Source organism: Agrilus planipennis, unplaced genomic scaffold, assembly GCF_000699045.2.
Source record: "Agrilus planipennis isolate EAB-ADULT unplaced genomic scaffold, Apla_2.0 scaffold111, whole genome shotgun sequence".
In the NCBI taxonomy this organism is placed as follows: domain Eukaryota; kingdom Metazoa; phylum Arthropoda; class Insecta; order Coleoptera; family Buprestidae; genus Agrilus; species Agrilus planipennis.
This window is the reverse complement of record NW_020438907.1, coordinates 237,668-256,527: the sequence shown is the minus strand read 5'-3', so window position 1 is coordinate 256,527 and position 18,860 is coordinate 237,668. Positions and strand designations below refer to the sequence as shown.

The 18,860-nt window shown below is 32.9% G+C and overlaps 1 protein-coding gene across 1 annotated transcript in view; it reads right to left on the bottom strand.

The window, feature by feature from the left end:
- The window catches only part of LOC108736959 (transmembrane and TPR repeat-containing protein CG4341-like), a 193,377-nt gene that overhangs the window by 22,836 nt on the left and 151,681 nt on the right, over positions 1–18,860 (bottom strand). The window contains exon 6 of the mRNA XM_018469581.1: positions 10,491–10,669. Within this exon, the coding sequence (XP_018325083.1) occupies positions 10,491–10,669 (179 nt within the window). The remainder of the gene's footprint in view (positions 1–10,490; positions 10,670–18,860) is intronic.

Sequence of the window (18,860 nt, the reverse complement as noted above, 5' to 3'; positions counted from 1 at the left end):
AATTTTAGCCTGTGCAGCGCTATAAAGCTTTAGATCTGCTTGGATCTAGCTGAAGTGTTAAGTAAACTTTAATTCACGTAATTTCAGGCTTCTTTTACTGGCGGCTATTTCCCAGCTCGACAAAGTGATATTTATATTCGTTCCATTTCAGTACCAGAAAAGTTGGGCTCTTCAACTGTTGCAACGGAAGTTATTTGCTTTGTGGAGGAGCAAACTGTTTGAGTCAAAGATTTCTGAAAACCGACGATGGAAAGTTCGTTTAATAATAAAGTTTTCGCCAGACAAAGGGCATTGTATTTCAGCCGATTTGAAAATGCAGCTGAACATGGCATGAAAGAAAATAGAATGCTGACTCCTTTCATGACACTTTACGCTCAATTTTCTGTGATTTTCTCAGGCTTTTTTATACAAGAAGAAAGGGATTCTGCTAGGAGGAAATGATCAAATCGTTTATGTAAAACGAACATGAACAGCTTGTGACATTTTCATTTAAAAATTTTCTTTTGATAAATAATATGTAAAACTAACGGTGCTGTAGTATCACTATGACAAAAAACTTTCTAAACTATCAACATAATTTATTTTGAAAACCGATATTTAATAATTACAGCAAAATAAGTAAGTGTATTAGGAACAACGATAGTTAATACATAACCAACATTTTCTAGATTCTAGAATTTCAGTATTCATTATAATTACCCGAAAAACACAACCAAAATATAAATATCTACATCGAACTATCGATATGCTAGTTGAACTTGTCCAAATTTGGATATGGTACAGTTAGTCACAGAACAATCAGAGCCGATCAGGGACAACAAGTATTTATTACAACAGAACCAGCACCGACGTTTCACCTTTAATTTACGGATTTTTCTTAATAAATTTTTGGTTTTGAGCAATTTATTTGAAGTTAATATGAATAGTTGTTTATAAGTATATCTTCTCTATAGAACCCTTGAATCTATTAATAAACTATGAAACAAAATATTGCCGATTTTAGGTATCTAGGAAGGCAAATAAGTTAGGACGGAAGGATTAGTAGGGATATAAAGCAGAGGATGAGGCAGGGTCGAGTCGCCTTTGATAAAAAGAAGTCACATCTATGCTTGCGAACGGTTAATTTAGAAACTTGAAAAAGGTTGTTAAAGGCGTATGTTTGGTGCACGGCGCTGTACGGGTGCAAAACATGGACAGTGGGCGCGGCGAAAAAGAAAAGTTTAGAAGTGTTAGCGAATGATGGATAGAGAAGGTTAGAAATGAAGAGGTATTAGAGGACTCTATGGAAGTCAATAAGGAATAGGCGAGATAGATTAGTAGGACATCTTCTCAGGTATGAAGGTCTAGTCAGAGACTTATGAGAGGCAAAAATGGAAATTACGAGGAGTAGACGTAGACTTAGATTACTGTACGTAAATAGCTAAGGATAGAGGTCGTTCTAGTTTTAGGGAAATGCGGAGATTAGCTCAGGATAGGAATGAGTAGGGGTGCGTGTTCAACCAGTCTTAGGACTGACGACCTTATGATGATGAATGTATTGCTTGTAAGCCGTCAAAGTGAGTCTTGCCCCAAAAATAACTTTTTTAAATTCAGAATCACTATTTTATAGAATTAATAGAGGTTCTCGAAAGATTTAGGATGATAGCTTTACAGCGAACAAAGAAAATTCAAGAGCTTCAGTCGTCTGATGATGAGAAGTAAATCCATATGAAAATGGAACTCTGGTTTATAAAAAGATTTACCATAGAAACTGCAAGTTCGCTATGATGAAAATCAATTAGAAATTCCAAACAAAATTTAACATTCACGTTGTTACTATCAATACTCAAAGTTTAAAATGAAAATAGAAGCCTACCCAGTACATAACTATAGGGCGTCAATTTGGTCACTTTCAAAATAGAAATAGGTATTTCCAGTATTTACATTTCACGAATGGCCTTTGTATAATTGTAAAATTTTTCAAAAAAACTTTCAAAGGTGAACCGATGTCCTGTAGCATAAAGTGAGGCAGAAGCAACGTCATGATGTGAATTGAATGCCATTTTACTAGAAATGCCTTATTTTCATGGAAAGTTCATTTGATGGTATAAAATTGATGACATTAAATTAAAAAAAATGATAACAGTCAAATAACCACCTCCTGGGTTAATGCACTTTGTTCTCGTCTTACGGCAACTGCAATTGTTGGTTGTATAACATTTTCTTCAATGTTGGCCTTCAAGACATGCAAAGTTTGTGGTTTCTTTAGTCTATCTAAAGTGGTAAGGTATTATTTGTTTTGTTAAAAGCGAAGAGGATTCTACAAAAAGTACCGATTTGTAAAATCAAAATCATTATTTACTAACGAATTTTACATTAAAATTATTCAGTTATATACCTACTGCTTGACTGAAGCGGGTTGGGAATTAATAGTTTCATTAATTTAAATTAATTAAAGTACATTAAAATAGCATGTATCCCACTTTCTATTAGATTTACTTATTTATTTAAGAAGTTGAAATTCGATGTTTCAATTGCGATGGTAACGATAAACTTTTAATACCTACAGTATTTCAATTAACTTAGTTATTAATTTAATATCCTTAGTTATTTACTAGAAAAATAAAAGGACCTTTGTTTTCTGTACCCCTGACGACGTGTGTACAAAATTTCATTGGTGATCGATTGCCTAGTTAAGACGTGAAATGATAGCAAGCAAACAAAGAAACTCACATTCAAATTATTTATAATATTAGTTTTAAGATTCGCATTGCATGCTCCAATAATAGACAAAATTAAAATTTCCAAACAACAGAAAATCGTTGTACGAATTATCTCACGGTATACCTATTGTACACCTGCTATTACATAGGTATTACATGCATCATCAAATCAGCGCCGTGGCGCATTTTGCTGTGCAAGCAACTAAGATATAAAAAACCATTTTTTCACACAGTTTAGTTTAATCTTGTTTTTAACTTCTAGTAGTTTAGATAAGTTTTTATTCTTGTAATTAATATCAATAAATTTTTAAAAAGTTGATTTTGTCCGTAGAAAAGTTAATTTACGTGTTTATTCTCTTTTTGAAATTGGTTTTGTTTTTGCGAAAATCTCTTTTATTTCAACAGATGACTCTCTGAAGGTTCATTCCAAATACTCGTTAAACCATTTTTTTTTAGGTTACCTTCTACATCCAAATTAGAACCTCACAAACTTGTAAATCGCTTTATAATATTAGTATCTACATATAGCTCTAGCCTAAAAAAATATCCCATTCGGGTTGACCTTTCCGCTATACAACTTCTTTACCTTTTTGATATACTTAAGTTAATGATGTACCACTGAAAATAACTTATGAGTAGTATAAAAAATTGATCGATATGTAGCTCTATTATTACTTAAAATCGCCTATATCAATTTCAATTCTGTACTTACAACGACTAAAATAGTAAGACTAATAATAGTCTCTCTCTCAAAACAACACCTAATTTCCCTTTTTCTATGAGAAGAGTGAACTGTGTATTATTTGTTCAAAAGGTATAATTTCCCTACTTTCTCCTAAATATAACATATACGGTGTCATAACAAAGAAAGGTAAATCTTTTCTTGGAAAATAATTAGCTTGCCCAAAGAAATTTATTCTGCATTCTGTTATATTACAATTTAGTTGCATGTATCTACTCAAAAATATGCATTTCATTGGTATTTAAATCCTATAAGATTCTAAAATTAAAAAAACATAAGACATTTCTTTACTTGTGTAAGTATATCTTTTTGACACTGCATTGAGTTCTCTATACTCACTTTGTATTGTTAATATTTATATGGCACTTGTTCCTAAAGTTTTAGTTGACTAAATTGGAAAATTTGGTTAATACTGTACATTAATATCTGTTTTACTCAAAAAATGTCTAGTATGCTTAGATTTGCACATGGTATAGCAGTATTGGCATCTAGCAAGAAAAAGTTAGAGGTAGCTTTAAATAAAACGGAAGCGGTATTGACAAAGCAGTATTGTATGAAAATAATTAAAAGTAAAACAAAAATACCTACTGGTATTCATGGAAAGGAAAGGCAGGGAAAGAACGAATGTAAAGATAGGAGACAAAAGATTAGAAGAAGTGGTTGATTTTAGGTATCTAGGAAGTCAGATAAGTCAGGACGGAAGGAGTAATAGGGATATAAGGCGGAGGATAGCGCAGAGTCGAGTCGTCTTCAATAAAAAAAAGAAACAAGGTTAGAAGCGTTCGAAATGTGGTGTTACCGGCGAATGATGATACCGTGGATAGAGAACGTTAGAAATGTAGAGGTATTAGAAAGAATATGAGAACAGGGGCTCTATGGAAGTCAATAAAAAATTAATTATATATGTTCCAAAGAATGAACAAATACTAAAAAAGTAAAACTTGCAAGGTGGGATGATGCTCATAGTTTATTAATAGATTCAAGGGTTCTATAGAGAAGATATACTTATAAACAACTATTCATATTAACTTCAAATAAATTGCTCAAAACCAAAAATTTATTAAGAAACTGTTCTAATCAAAAAAAATGTCAACAGCTACAATGATGTTTCACACGCCGTGACGTCACATTTTCTGAATGGTTTTCACTGTCAAGCGACTAAATACCGTATTTTGCAGATTTTATTTTCTAAAAATACTGTTAATCTTTACTTTTTATAATAAATAATTTATTTTTTTTGTTATATCCCTATCGTGATTAATCATTAGAAACTTTAATCCATCCGATTTATTTTGGTGGACATAAGCCTATTGTGCTCTTGGTGATACTAGTCCACTATCTATATTGCTATGGAAAGTTCTCGATCCTTACAAGAAAACTCTTCCTAAACCTTCTTATGTATTTTTTTGTGCTGGGCTCCATGTGTGCTTCTATATGTACCTGTAAAATTTTCAGACTTCTATATCTTAAATGAAAGAGGGCTCATTCGTAACAATATAATTTCTGGTTATGGCAGTACATCGCCATCTACTGTTGTTTGCTATTAACTGAAATGTAGTTTGTATGTATAATTCAAGATGAGTAGTAAGAGAAGTATATAAAACGTATCAATTAATCCAGAACTTATAGTCAAACTAGAGAATGCATTCATGAAAACAATTCTCCATGTTGGTGTTTGGCTTTGACCGCTACATTTTGACTAACAAATCTGGATTACTTGATACAGTTTCAACTTTTCCCTCACTAGACATTTTGAACTATATAGACTATTTGTTAGACAAGGGTTCTACTAAGGTATCCGCTTGTCCATCTTGATTCAATAATGTAGCTTAATACCTGACAGACACGTGAACCAAATCAATAAGAACCGTTATTGGTCAGTAAATGTTCCACATATTCGTTTCAAATATCTGTGAAACTTAAAATGTATTTTACGTAAGAGATATATATAATTCAAAAACGAAATAATCTTACTGATTTGTCTTTTTCAGAATGTTCCCTATACAATAAAGATTCATTTGAATTCCATAATTTCTGGCGATGTTTACGAATAAGACAATTTCATTATTTGGAAGTCGATATCTAAATCCGAAAAAAAAATTTACTTTCCCGGTAATTCCAAAATGCATAATCGATAAAGAATTATTGAATAATAAGCGCTACGTTAATGTGTTTTTTGTGACAATTGGGCAAAGCTGGCCGACTATCCGGCTTCTTACTTTGTATGTGTTTCTCAATACACTGTATAATGAGGAATTACACAAACTAAAAACTTTGATTGTTAATTAACATTATTATTTTAGAATCAGTGTTACACATATCGTCTTATCTTCTTCATCAATAAACATTGACCAATATATTCTTCTTATTTAAATAAAAGAGTAGGAATTTGTGTTATTAACAGACTTGTATTTTCGACTGGAAGGAATAATCTGTGGTAGAGCATTTGATCATAGAACCTAATTAAGGTATTAAGGTTGGATGTTCGTTGTTGCTTATACTTGTAGTGTTTGCTGTTTTTCCCTGCCCACCACGAAAATAAGCTGTAAACAAAGCATCATGAAAATTGTCGAATATCTCCGAAACCGTGATCGGCTTGGCTGACTAATCGGCCTCTTTAGAACAGGCTACAGCCCACTTCAATTTGTTTGAATTGTGACCTTGAAGAAATTGCGCGAAGATAGACAGAACACACACTAGGCGTGAGGAAGACAGAAATAATTGAAACATGCTTGAACGAGCAGAGCTCTCGATGGGCGGTCTTAGGAGATCGGCTAGAAATGTACAGTACTAGACGAAAACGTTTAGAAGTTTCTTAAAACAAAAATGTATATAAATTAACAATGGGAAACAAAGCAAAAGTTTTATAAGTGTGTAGAGCGTTAAGTTAATTCACTTGTTACTATTTTTGGCTAAATATGCTTTTAAATAAAGCATATTCTTAAATTTTAACAAGGCAGTTTAAATAATTTTGCAAATGGTACTGTACACTTTTGTCTAGTTCTCGTTCGATGATCAGTGTAGAAATGAGCTCCGCAGACAAATATGATTGAATTTGGAATTATGCTACGGCGCATCCTAATAAAGGGAAGGGGCATATCTCCAACTTCTTGAAACGAACAGTAATCGGCTAGTAGGCTAGTCGGCCAAAGTCATAGTCAGCACATCTCTAATTAATATACTTGGTATCTGTAAACAATTATCTGTCGGTACCTATGATTTATTTTGGTGAAAAGATACATAAAACCTAAACACATGCCAAATTTTTAATTATATATTTACCTATTAATTAATCGTTAAGGACTAAATTTTCAAAGTTGGCTTAAAAGCAAATTAATTATAAACGAATACAATCATTTTTAGAACTTTGACCTGTTGACGTCATAAAAGACAATTATACATTAATGTGCATCATGACCACACGCCGCCACTGACTGTTACTAAGTCATCCATATTTAAATTGAATAGCAATCTCCGGTATAGATTTAAGTTCGGAAATAAATTTCAGGGCGAGTTGAAATTCTTTCGCGACTTCTAACTTTCAATAGCACGTTTACCGGCATCGTGCGCGATTTTCATCGTTCTTTTCCAATTTGTAGAAGCCATTCCTTTCAGTCTCAGTAATAGATCACTTGCTTGCTCAGTAGAATTAAGAGTTGTAATTTAGAGCGCGGAGAACTCTTGTAACCTCTCAGCCATTCAATTAACGACGCGAACAGGTAACTAGATCGGGAGGCGAGAGAACGATGAAGAAGCCTGTTATTATTAAACGAAAAGTTACGGGAGAAGCAATGGAAAAATAATTATTGCCTCCACGTAGAATGTCTTGTCCTATTTTTCGACAGTGTCATTTCCTATTCATTAGAAAGATTTTGCGGTCGTTCGATTAAAATCATTAAAAGACTATTAACCAGAAATTAAAAATCGACAATTTTTAACGGCAAAAGTTCGTAATATGACGACAATATGATAATACCCGACTGAAATTTGTAAGGGACATAACCCATATTACGTGCGTGCCTCATGTGGCTAATGAGGGACATGCCGATATTGGGATTTCCCTGTAGATTTCTCATGAAAATCCCACCAAAAAAAATGGTGATACAAAAATGCGGATTACCCTTTGGGTTTTTCATATGGATCTTAAGGGGCAAACCTAACACATGTATAAACTTACAAATAAATCTACCTTATGGGGGCTCGATGAGGTAATTCTGTTTGAAAATAGTCTTGGTAAAATGAAAAACATATAAAAAATTGTAACATTCCCCTTGCCAAATTATGTCGTCGTTTCAATGAAATCTTTTAAATTTGTAACGAACCAACAAGTGTAGGTACTTCCTGATATTGTAATTATAAGACAACTGAAACCAGATGCATTAAGTCGAACAACAGTAAAACGATTGCAATTTAAAGTATTATTGACTGTAAAAAGGCCCAATAATACAATTGGACTTAAAAGCAAACAAATTTTACAAATAAATGATATATGTTTAGATTCCTCCAAATGGAAATATAAATTGTATTGAAATTTGTGGAAAACTACTACGAAAACCAAAATCCCTTTATACGTATCCATGCGACGCTAGATATTTAGAAATGTACCTACCTATAGTTTTTGCAAAAAATGAAAATATTACTACCTGTAAAATCATAGATGTTGATAAAATGGTTTACCTTAATGTTAGTGACGAAAGTAGAAAAATAATGTGTTATACTGTTGCTAAAAATGTAAAAGTGAACAATTTCTCATCAGTAAAATAAATTTCTCATTTAGTTTTGTATTTTTTCCTTAATAATACAGTTCATGTTTTCAAAAATTTTTAATAGGATAGCAATAATTTTTCCCCGCGCGGGCCACATGCGACATTCCTGATGATGCGCAAATGCGGCAAGGCGTTATATGCCTAAAGTGACCATTTATTTTTTTACTCAAAACGGGATATTTGTTTTTTTGTACGTCAATTCGTAGTCAATAAAAAACAAAGAACACATTTTTTAATGCTCTTTATTTAGAAAAAGTTAGATTTTATTATAAATTGAAAGTATTATGCAACGTTATATTTGTCAGAGAACAAATTTGTCTTAATGCACTTGGTGATGCTTTTAAATAAGACTAAAAATTTTTGGCACAATTTTTTTTATATTCACCTTAGTTAGTTACCAACATCTCCTTCAGAACTAGAATCTCTAATTGGGTTTTTTTTTGGCTGATTTTAGATATCTAGGAAGTCAGGACGGAAGGAGTAGTAGGGATATAGTATAGGGATATATAGATATAATATAGAAATTCGAAAAAGATTTTTATAGGTGTATGTTTGGAGCGCGGCTTTGTACGGGTGCGAAACATGGACAATGGGCGCGGCGGAAGAGAAAAGAAGCTTTCTAAGAACTATTAGAAACAATAGAACAGAGAACTCTATGGTGGTCAATAAAAAATAGGCGAGATAGGTTGGTAGGACACCTTCTCAGGCATGAAGGTCTAGTCAGAGACATATTAGAAGCAGAAACAGGATTTAGGAGGGGTAGAGCTAGACCTAGGTTAGATTACTGTTCGCAAATAGTTAAGGGATGTGGGTTGTTCTAGTTTTAGGGAAATGCAAAGTTTAGCTCAGGATAGGAATGAGTGGAGGTACGTATCCAGCCAGTCTTAGGACTGATGACCCTACGATGATGATGATTTGAAACTTCCCTTAGGTCTCATTAGGATGTGAATGTGAGATGAAGCAATATACCTCTTGTATTTAGAGAAATCCGGAATAGATAACCGTAAGATAGAAAAGGACTAATTATGTCATTTGGAGGTACGTGTCTAACCAGTCTTAGGACTGACGACCTAATGATGACAATTTGTGCATAAAAAAAGTACTCCTTCTACATTAGTAGCAAGCAAACAAAAAACAACTTAAATACAAAAGTTTTCATGTTGAAGATTGTTGGCGTGAAGGCCTTCGAATACTTCCACCCAACGAGTTTCTGTGGAAACATTTAGATTATTATTTGCAATGTGATGTAGTTAGAAATTAATGAAAATTCGTCAAATACTTCTGTATCTTTATTACAATCAGTATATCCCTTTAATCAGAGCATCCAATGCTTTTTGAACGTCTACCTATGCGGGTACTTTTTCTAAATATGTCCAATGAAACATCTCAATTTTTTCGGTGAGGGAGTAATCCACTGTTCCATATATTCAAGGCTTGTTTTATAAAATTCTGTAGACGTACTTATTACAAAATTTTATTAATATTAGTGCCATTATCTTTCAATTTCGCCATTAAACGACGAACCGAAAATGGAAGAAACTGATTGGTCTGTTTCTGAACCAAATTAACTTACATAATTTTCAGAAAACGGGACAATGGTGTATCCCGAAGTAGTTTTTGAGGAGAACGGTACCGATAATCCAAAAAAGGGATGGTCCCGTTCAAAACGGGACATATGGTCACGTTATATATGCCCCTTCCTTGCCCTAGGGGGCAACCTCATGGGGCCCACAAAGGGTAGTGGGCTACCCACTTAGTGACCCTACCTGCACCCCCTCAAACTCTAGTCGGGCATGACTTATTGTTAAGTGCAAGTCCGCTGGACCCAAGTATATTAATGTATTAATATTCGTTTAAAACTGTGGTGAACTATTAGTTGAGTTGGGGAGTAGTTAGAAAATAAAAACTGGTGCAATTTTGACCGTTGTATTTTACAGTTATCGTTAAGGATCTATTGAAAAAGTTGCAAGTATTCTACAATTTTATTTATATTATTATTATAGTATTATATCGCGTTGATAATAACATTAAATGTGGGCGAAACATGTGTCCACAGTGAACAGGTTTTGTGGTAACTAGGGTGAGTCTCTTTTTGATTTATTTGTCAGCTCATGTTTCCTACATCTGTTTGACTGTACTTACATTATCTATTTACGAAGACGTAAAGAAAAAGTAGTAAAGATTTGCTTCAGTAGCAAGCAGCATATTATTTATTAAATATCGTCGCGTATTTCTAAAAATATCTTCGTTTCAAAATAAAATCATGTCAAAATAACTCACTCGTGGTTTTATCGAAACAGCTTTGCGATACCATCGTTCAGCATCATCGTGTCTGGCAGCTTGTCGCATTGCCGTTGCGGTTGCGACTGCGAGTTCGTAATCTTTCGGTTGCAACTCTGCTGCCTTCTCATACATATCGGCTGCCTCTTGATGGCGTCCTCTTGACACGAGAAATTCTCCTGTAAAATTAAAGTCGTAATTAAATGGTTACCTTAAATAAATAGTACAAGACGTGAACATACTATTATACAGGTAATTCTGTCCTTATGTAACGTTTCTTTCAAATATGAATAACTTAAATAATTTATTAAATTCAATTATTCAAATATTACACCGAGAGAAAAATCTTCCAATTGTCTATGGCCCCAAAGCCGCCTAATGGCCCATTAATAAGTCAATTTAATGCTCTCATTTTCATTTTACAGCGGTTTTAAGTTAAGTTTTCTTATTTCTTGGACAACATTCGTTATTTTATTTTTTTGAGTCCCTTTTCAATGACTTCCAATAAACGATCCAGAAATTTCTATAAAATTTATTGCTATAACTGTCAAACATGTGACATCCATCAATTTATTCCAAGAACATGTTAAATACTTTTATATCCTTGTGGTTTTGTGCGAATATTAACCGAAAGTTGAAAAAACCTACTTAATATACTTTGATGATTAATCATTCTTTTGGCTTGCTTACACTCCCGTCTCTTTATTTTATTTGATATCAACATTTTTTACGTCAATAAAGTTTTTTCTGTATTGTAAATGATCAAAACCTACTAACCTAGGTATGCGGAGGGGGGGCTTAATAATTGCATTACCTATGGGCTTAATAACAGCTTAATCCGGCCCTGGATGCAAGATACATGTATTAACAAAATTCAATATCAGTCCAATAATTTTTGTAAGAAAACTATAAACTTCGCCAGAAAGCATAGGAATTTTTATTGTGCTAGCACAGCAATTTTTCTATTTTCAGTCAAAGGCGCCCAGATTATGGGACAGCATGGTAATTTTTACAATATTTTTCTCTGCGTATAATGACCACGCAATCATTCTGTAACCACTTTATACTAGGAGTGTTTCGAAAGTTCGTAGTCTAACGTAGATCGGAACTTCAGATATTTTTTAAATTAGTACCCTCATTATCATTATAGCGCTACATTATTCAATAGTAACGGTATAAAATTTTATTCGTTTATTTGTATTCGTTACAATTCCTCATGCGATTCCCTTGAACAAGTCGTGACGATTTTTGAAAATGCAAAAAACGAATATCGTCCAGTGATTAAGTACTTGAATGGGAAAGGTGTAACACCAAAAGAGATTTATAAAGACATGTTAAAAGCTTTAAGTAAATCAACCCCTTCGTATGCCACCTGAAAAAGTGCGTGAGGAAGATCAAGCGTAATCGTGAGAAGGTTAAAGATGACCCACGTAGTGATCGACCATCAACGTCAACCACAAACGATAACAATAAAAAGAAATTGTGACATGATTTTTATCTGATGGGAGATTGACTGTTAAGCAGAACGAACGTATCACATAATTGTCAATGAATTACGCTTTTCCAAGGTGTCTACGCGAAGGGTGCCTCGATTGCTTTCAGTTAAACAAAAACGCATTTGAGAGACGATTTTCTGCGACTACTTATAGTTGTTTGAGACTGATCCACATGAATTTATTGTAAGATTTCTAACCATAGAAGAAACCTAGGTACATCACTATAACCCACGGACGAAGGTAAAGTTCTAAACAGTGAAAAAGACCAGGGTCTCCTATTCCAAAGAATTATAATTAATTCCTTCCGTCGGAAAAATAATGACTTGAGTTTTTTGAGATTCAAAGGGCATGATTATGGTAGATTGCTTAGGAAAAGATGAAATTGTAAACTCTGCTTACTATTGCAATCTGTTGCAACGCCTAAAATGAGAAATTAAAGAAGTACGCCCTGGTTTGCTCAGAAGAAAAGTTTTATTGCCCTAATATAATTTACGAATTCACACATCATAGTTACCTTCGTGCCTTTATTGACAATATCTTCCACTGAAATCTACTATTATAGGCTACCGTACTACCTTTTCTGTACAAGTACGTATTACAGTGAAAATTTTCGTTTTTGTCTTTTATTTGAGAAAGAATACATTACGACGCATGCAACTTGTCAGCCGCTTTAAACATTCCAGAATTACGATCAAGGCAAAAGTATAGTGGTAGTTGCAAGAAACCAGTGTAGGTAATGAAAGATACAGGATGGCACTTATTCGTACTGTTACTGCAGAATTGGTTAAAGCAACGCAATAGTAGTAATTATTATAATGTAACATTTTTGAGTTTCAAGATTATGGAATTAATTTTTGATAACAAATTATAATTAATTCCTTCCAGTTAGAGGCAAAAACAGGAGTTAAGAGGAGTAGAGGTAGACGTGACTATTCACAGATAGTTAAGGATGTAGGATGTTCTAGTTTTAATGAAATGCGAAGATTAGCTCTGGGTAGGAAGGAGTGGAGATGCGTATCCAGTCAGTCTTAGGATTGACCTTATGATGACGAGTTATACATTAGATGAATCAAAGCTGGCCTTTAGCGGAAGCTATTGTACAGGAGATTCCATGTTTAAAAGACGATAGTAATACATTCAACGGACATGTAAGAATGGAAAAAAATAATTATAAATGGCACGTAATAATTTTATAAATTTATAGGAACATTATTTTGATGAAACAGCCAAAACAGGATTTATAGAATGCAAATTGTAGAATATGAGAAAAAAGCTCGTCAAAGAAAAAAATAAAAAAGGGCAACGATCAATTGATAATTCACAAGCAGATAATCCAGGTACAGATAGATTTTCAACTGAAGAAGTTAACGAAAAGGTACGAATGAAAAAATTTATATGACAGTAAAATTTTTTTTCATATACATTTAAATAATTATTAAACTTTATTTTAGATTTCCATGTTGAAATTAAAGAATCCAACAGAAAGTAATAAAAATATCGTATAATTATGCAAGACTTAAATGATCATCCATTCATGTATAGGAGGCATTGGATTATGACAAAAGATACAATAATCAATATCTTAATCTTTCCAAATGTATCCTCGTCTCCAAGTTTATCGAGGAGAAATGGTATACACTTCTCAAATAATAACACATATTAATAAAAATAAAAGCATAATTAAAAAATTTTATATCAATTTGATGTAGGTAATATTAAATATACTGATTCTGAATTATTTTACAGATTCACTTATAATTTCAGAAGATGAACGAATATTTTACAGCAACAGTTTTATTCTGGGCTTTCTAAAAAATAAAAAACTATGGAAAATGGTGGGTATTATATTCTTTTACAAAACATTTTCTCATTAGTGTAGCCATTTTTACTGCTTCTTCTCTATAATTTTTACGGGCATAACTAATTCTCGCAAATCTTATGCCTGTTTCCAATACGTGGACAAAAAGTACCAAAACGTCTATCAAGAAAGGAAAAGGAAAAAAGAGAGTGAGCTTTAAAGCAATTAATTTTTTAACAAACTATATTTTCTAAACCCTTATTTACTGCAAATAGTGTCAGTAACTCTTCAATTCAATATTACATTATGCTGCAACAGTAGATTTATTTTCCTATGCTTCTCCGATGTTCGAAACAAAGTGAATGAAAAATTTCAGCTGTATAATTTTTATTTTATTTATTTAAACTATGATGATTGCACATTTGTGTGTAATAGTAATGTAAATAAATACTTTTGTAAGAATATTCAAATTAATTATTTCAAATCATAATCATACATTACAAGATTTAACTGATAGATATGTCTCATCCGTTTAACTAACTATGTTATTTTTTAAGGTCTTGTTCGAAACGTTCAAGTCTTTAAGTTCTTTTGGTAGCTCATTGTAGAACTTAATAGCAATCACTGTTCTTACAGTTTATAAATTTATTTATGTTAGGATGAAGAAGACTTTTGTGTCTCGTGATGCTCGTTGATTCTCTGTATTTATATTTTAGTGTTTTGTAGTACTAAACTAAACAGTAAAATAATTCGAAACTTCCAGACGTGGATCGCGATTTCGATCATTTTGGATCTCATCAGCGCGTAACAGGCAGCTCCGACAGAACACAGACCAACTTTTACCTGCTGTCTTAATAGTGCGTTTTATAAACTACAACAAATGGCGCGGTAGACGGCACGATAGCTTAATCGAATAAAATAATAAGAATACAGACCACTTCGTGCCTATCACATTGAGGTTGACTACGCCGGGATTCGTTTTCAGCAAGTAGATATCCATATATTTAAATGGACCTTGTTAGAGCATACGTAATCCTAAAATGTATCATCGTGCTACAGATGGCGTTTACCGCGGCATTTCTAGTATTTTCTAAAACTAAACAGTCTTTAATAACTACTATTTCGGTTGAAGTAACCATTCAATGTTGTCTCAGTATGTTTCCAAGTTGGTTCGGACGCTATTAGTACTGTATCGTCTGCATATGATAGTATATACAATTGTTTGGTAGAATATTTTGTAAATCATTTATGTGTATTAGGAAAACAAGAGGTCCAAGGTACTCTTGTGGTTAGAGGGAGTTCTGAGCTTCTTTTGTCTTGAATTTTTACTGTTTGGGTTCTGTTTGCTAAGAAGGTCCTCTTATACCGCAGTAATCAAGTTTAGCGACAAGTCTAAAATGGTTTACGGTGTCTAATGCTTTAAATAGGTCTAAGATAGTGTAGTCATGTTTTTATTCAAGGAGATGAGTAGATCATTGAGATCCCTGACTACACAGATTTAATAACTGCCTCCGATCTCCTTTTTAAAGTCTTCTATGTAATGAACGTCGAATTTCCTAAAAAATTGGATCATTTCTATAATATTGTAGCGGAATTCATTTATAAAATGGGACTGAAACCTCACAATATGGTTTCTTCTCTCTACGTTAACATAAAAAATATAAATGTTAAAAATGAATAACAATTCATCTGAGCAAAAAACCGACATAAAGCTGTACTCCATCTATTACTTTTGATTCAACTGTGTTTTTTTCAAAGAGAGAAGTTAATATTTCTTTAGGAATAATATCAGTTAAGCTATGAATTGTATCTTTATAAATAATTACATCTAGGAGTTTTGACAAACTAATAATACCGTAAAATGATATTCCACCTCCAAAAGACCAATTTTTACATTTATAGTTACAACAGGCAGTGTAATCAAAATATTTCTCAGTTCTAGTTCTGATGTTTATATTCATGATTAGTATTGAAATAATAAAAAGGGATGTTTAGGAAAACAATATTTTTATTACCATATTTCTAATCATTCAACTGAAACATCAGTACATAAATATTCTCCAATGAATCAATTTATTGATTTAATCAGCATGAAAATTACAGCTGTTTTTCAGTACTTTTAGCTGATATTTCAGTAGTTTAAAACGTTACTGATTAAGGTAATAAATTTTTCCTGTTTCACAATCATATGATTGACACTATGAGGAACAGTTAATATTTACTGATAATAATTGGTAATTATTCACTGTTTTAATTTTAGAGAATAAGAAAAGATTGAAAAGTATCATTTTCAATGTTCCTAGAATAATGTGTGTTCAGTTTAATAAATCGATTTCCTAAACTAGAAAAAGAACTTCTCAAACATTAATAAACCCGTAATTAGGTTATCATTGTGTAAATTATTTATTTATAACAGTGCATCATTAATAATAGTCAGACAAGTATTGGTTTGAACATTCAGATACTTAACGCCGCCGCCGTGCTGATGGCTACAGATGCTAAGATAGGTATATCTTAATCACAATAGACATGAGTACTTAGTATCCATGCTTTCCGTGTTGATTGACATTTCATGTTCAAGGAGCTAATCGCCGTCGCAGCCGCCTCACTCTCTTCTATATTCCTCGGAGACCATAACGTTTAAATCTCTAAGTGAATGACGTCTTAAAGACCTGAGGGTCCTTTCGTTCGCTTGTGCAGAACGGAGAGGGTATCAATCGCGTTGTGTTAATCCTGGAAAGGCAGAGCTACGCGCCACGACCTCGCGCGGCGGTGCGATGGGTTAATTATACGAGCTAATGGATTTCACGTCGTCAGTAAATAATAATTGATTCCGTCTCCTCCTCTAAATAACTATTACTTTAATGCACCAAGCACGAACCGAGCTTTCCAGTAAGTAATCCATTATATTGTCGAGCATAAAACGGTTAAAGCTTCGTTCGCGTAAAACTTTATTCTCTCTCCTTTATTACCTATAATGTTTCATAAAACGAACATTAAAATAATTAGGTACCAACGTGATTAAGTATCCTACTACGTTCGCATAAACCACTTAATCTCAAGATTTATTAAACTGTCGGGTTTGTAACAGGTGTCCATGTATGAAACTAACTGGCGTTTGTTTGGACATTTCAGTTGGCTTGGTAGTTGGTTCAGAATGTAAACACCTTTATTTATGGCTACTTATTTAAAAGGAAACGTTTATAGGGTGTTTGAAAATACTCTAAGAAATAAGTGTTCGAATTTAAAGTGCAAGAAATATATGTCAATAGGACAATGTCCAAATAAGTACATTAGTTTTATTAAATAAGGTGGGAAATGTGGAAAAAGGTCATTTGAAGTTGTGGACCCATGGAAGACGCCTTTACAAGGTGAAAAGGGGTAAAAGACTGGTCCTGTCGAATTTTAGGTTTTTTGGTTCTAGGCGTGTTCAATATTATAAAAAATCTGGTACAACTAATATTTATTTGACAACTGTTAGAGACTAAGAAGAGTAGAAGGAAGGTTGATTGAGAACTGAAGAATTTAGAATTTGAATAATTTAGGAAAATTATAAAGGTGGAGCTAAGGGTTGTAGATAAAAGAAGGGAACCAATAGTAAGAAAATATGATCTGAAAAATGCTGAACATAGAAAATATAGAATTAAGTTGTTGAACTCCAATCACCGAAGAAATCCCTCATAAAATAGCAATTAGGAAGCGAAGTACAGACGTCAGGCGGTTAGTACGCGAAGTTGAAATGTTAATAGGGATTATAGGAAAGTACAGTAATAAAAGTTATTGGCACAGATGGATAGAATACACAAGCTTTGGAAGATAATGTTGAGAAATATTTACACAGAAAAGGAATATCATACAAAAAATTTACATATTTACACAACGAAATTATATATACAGGGTGCTCTAATTTATGTTGGTCGCTACAGTGAGTATATACTTCGATATGATTAATACGCATAACAACGTTTGTAATCCTTTCGATATTATACTGATTTTTCTATTAAAATACTCGATCCGGTTGACTTTTATTTTTGGTTTGTTTTATGTTTAAGTAATTTATTTAGTGTTAGTTTGCAGTACTTTTTAATTTGCAATACTCATGAGTTTTGTAGTAATTTTGTTTTAAACTACATCTATTTCTGAACACGAGAAAGAAGAAATGAATGAAGGCTTTTTTAATATCTAAATTCTCTGATTTCGGAATACAGTGGAATTTGGTTATAACAACATCAATTACAGGGACAATTCTAATGTAACGTTAATTTTTAATAGTTCCACAAATTTACCATTCAAACCAACGGTAAAAATCTCGGTAATAACGACAACAAACTCTGATGGTTTGCAAAATGAATAGTTTTCCACCCACAATGGCTTTTGTTGGCATTTATTGCAATTAATAATTGGGTGGTATAGTTTGTGCAAAATGTGCTTCCGAAATTGTTCAGTTTGTTTTGTGAATTCGTATCGTGCAAATAGCCGCTAACAACGATGGTCAAGTTCTACCTGCTATATTTGTATACAAAGCGTATATATGTAGTTAGTATTAGACTTGACCGTTCATTTAATCATCACCATAGGGTCATCAGTCCTAAGACTGCTTCAACAAGCACCTCCTCATTATAAGCAAGCATATAAGCAACATAAAAGTTTTGTACACAAACATTCCGAAAACCAGGAAACATTCTCTTTTGGAAGACTTACCAATGAAAAGGCCTTAAGAAAAAATAATTTATAGTTTTAGAAGTACCTTAGTAATCCTTAATTGTAAATGACGGCATCGGTCGAGTTTTGTATAAACGGCACCTATCTTTCAATATTCTTAGGATTATGAGCCTTTATTTGGAAACTTCAAACACTTTCTGGTTTGCTCAGTTCTGTTGAGATTTCTTAAAATTTAAATTTGCATAAGTGCAAATGTTGGTACAAAAAGAATAAAGCAGACTCATCATCATCATCATCATAAGGTCATCAGTCCTAAGACTGGTTGGACACGTACCTCCACTCTTTCCTATCCTGAGCTAAATTTCGCATTTCCCTAAAACTAGAACAGCCCACATCCTTAACTATTTGCGAACA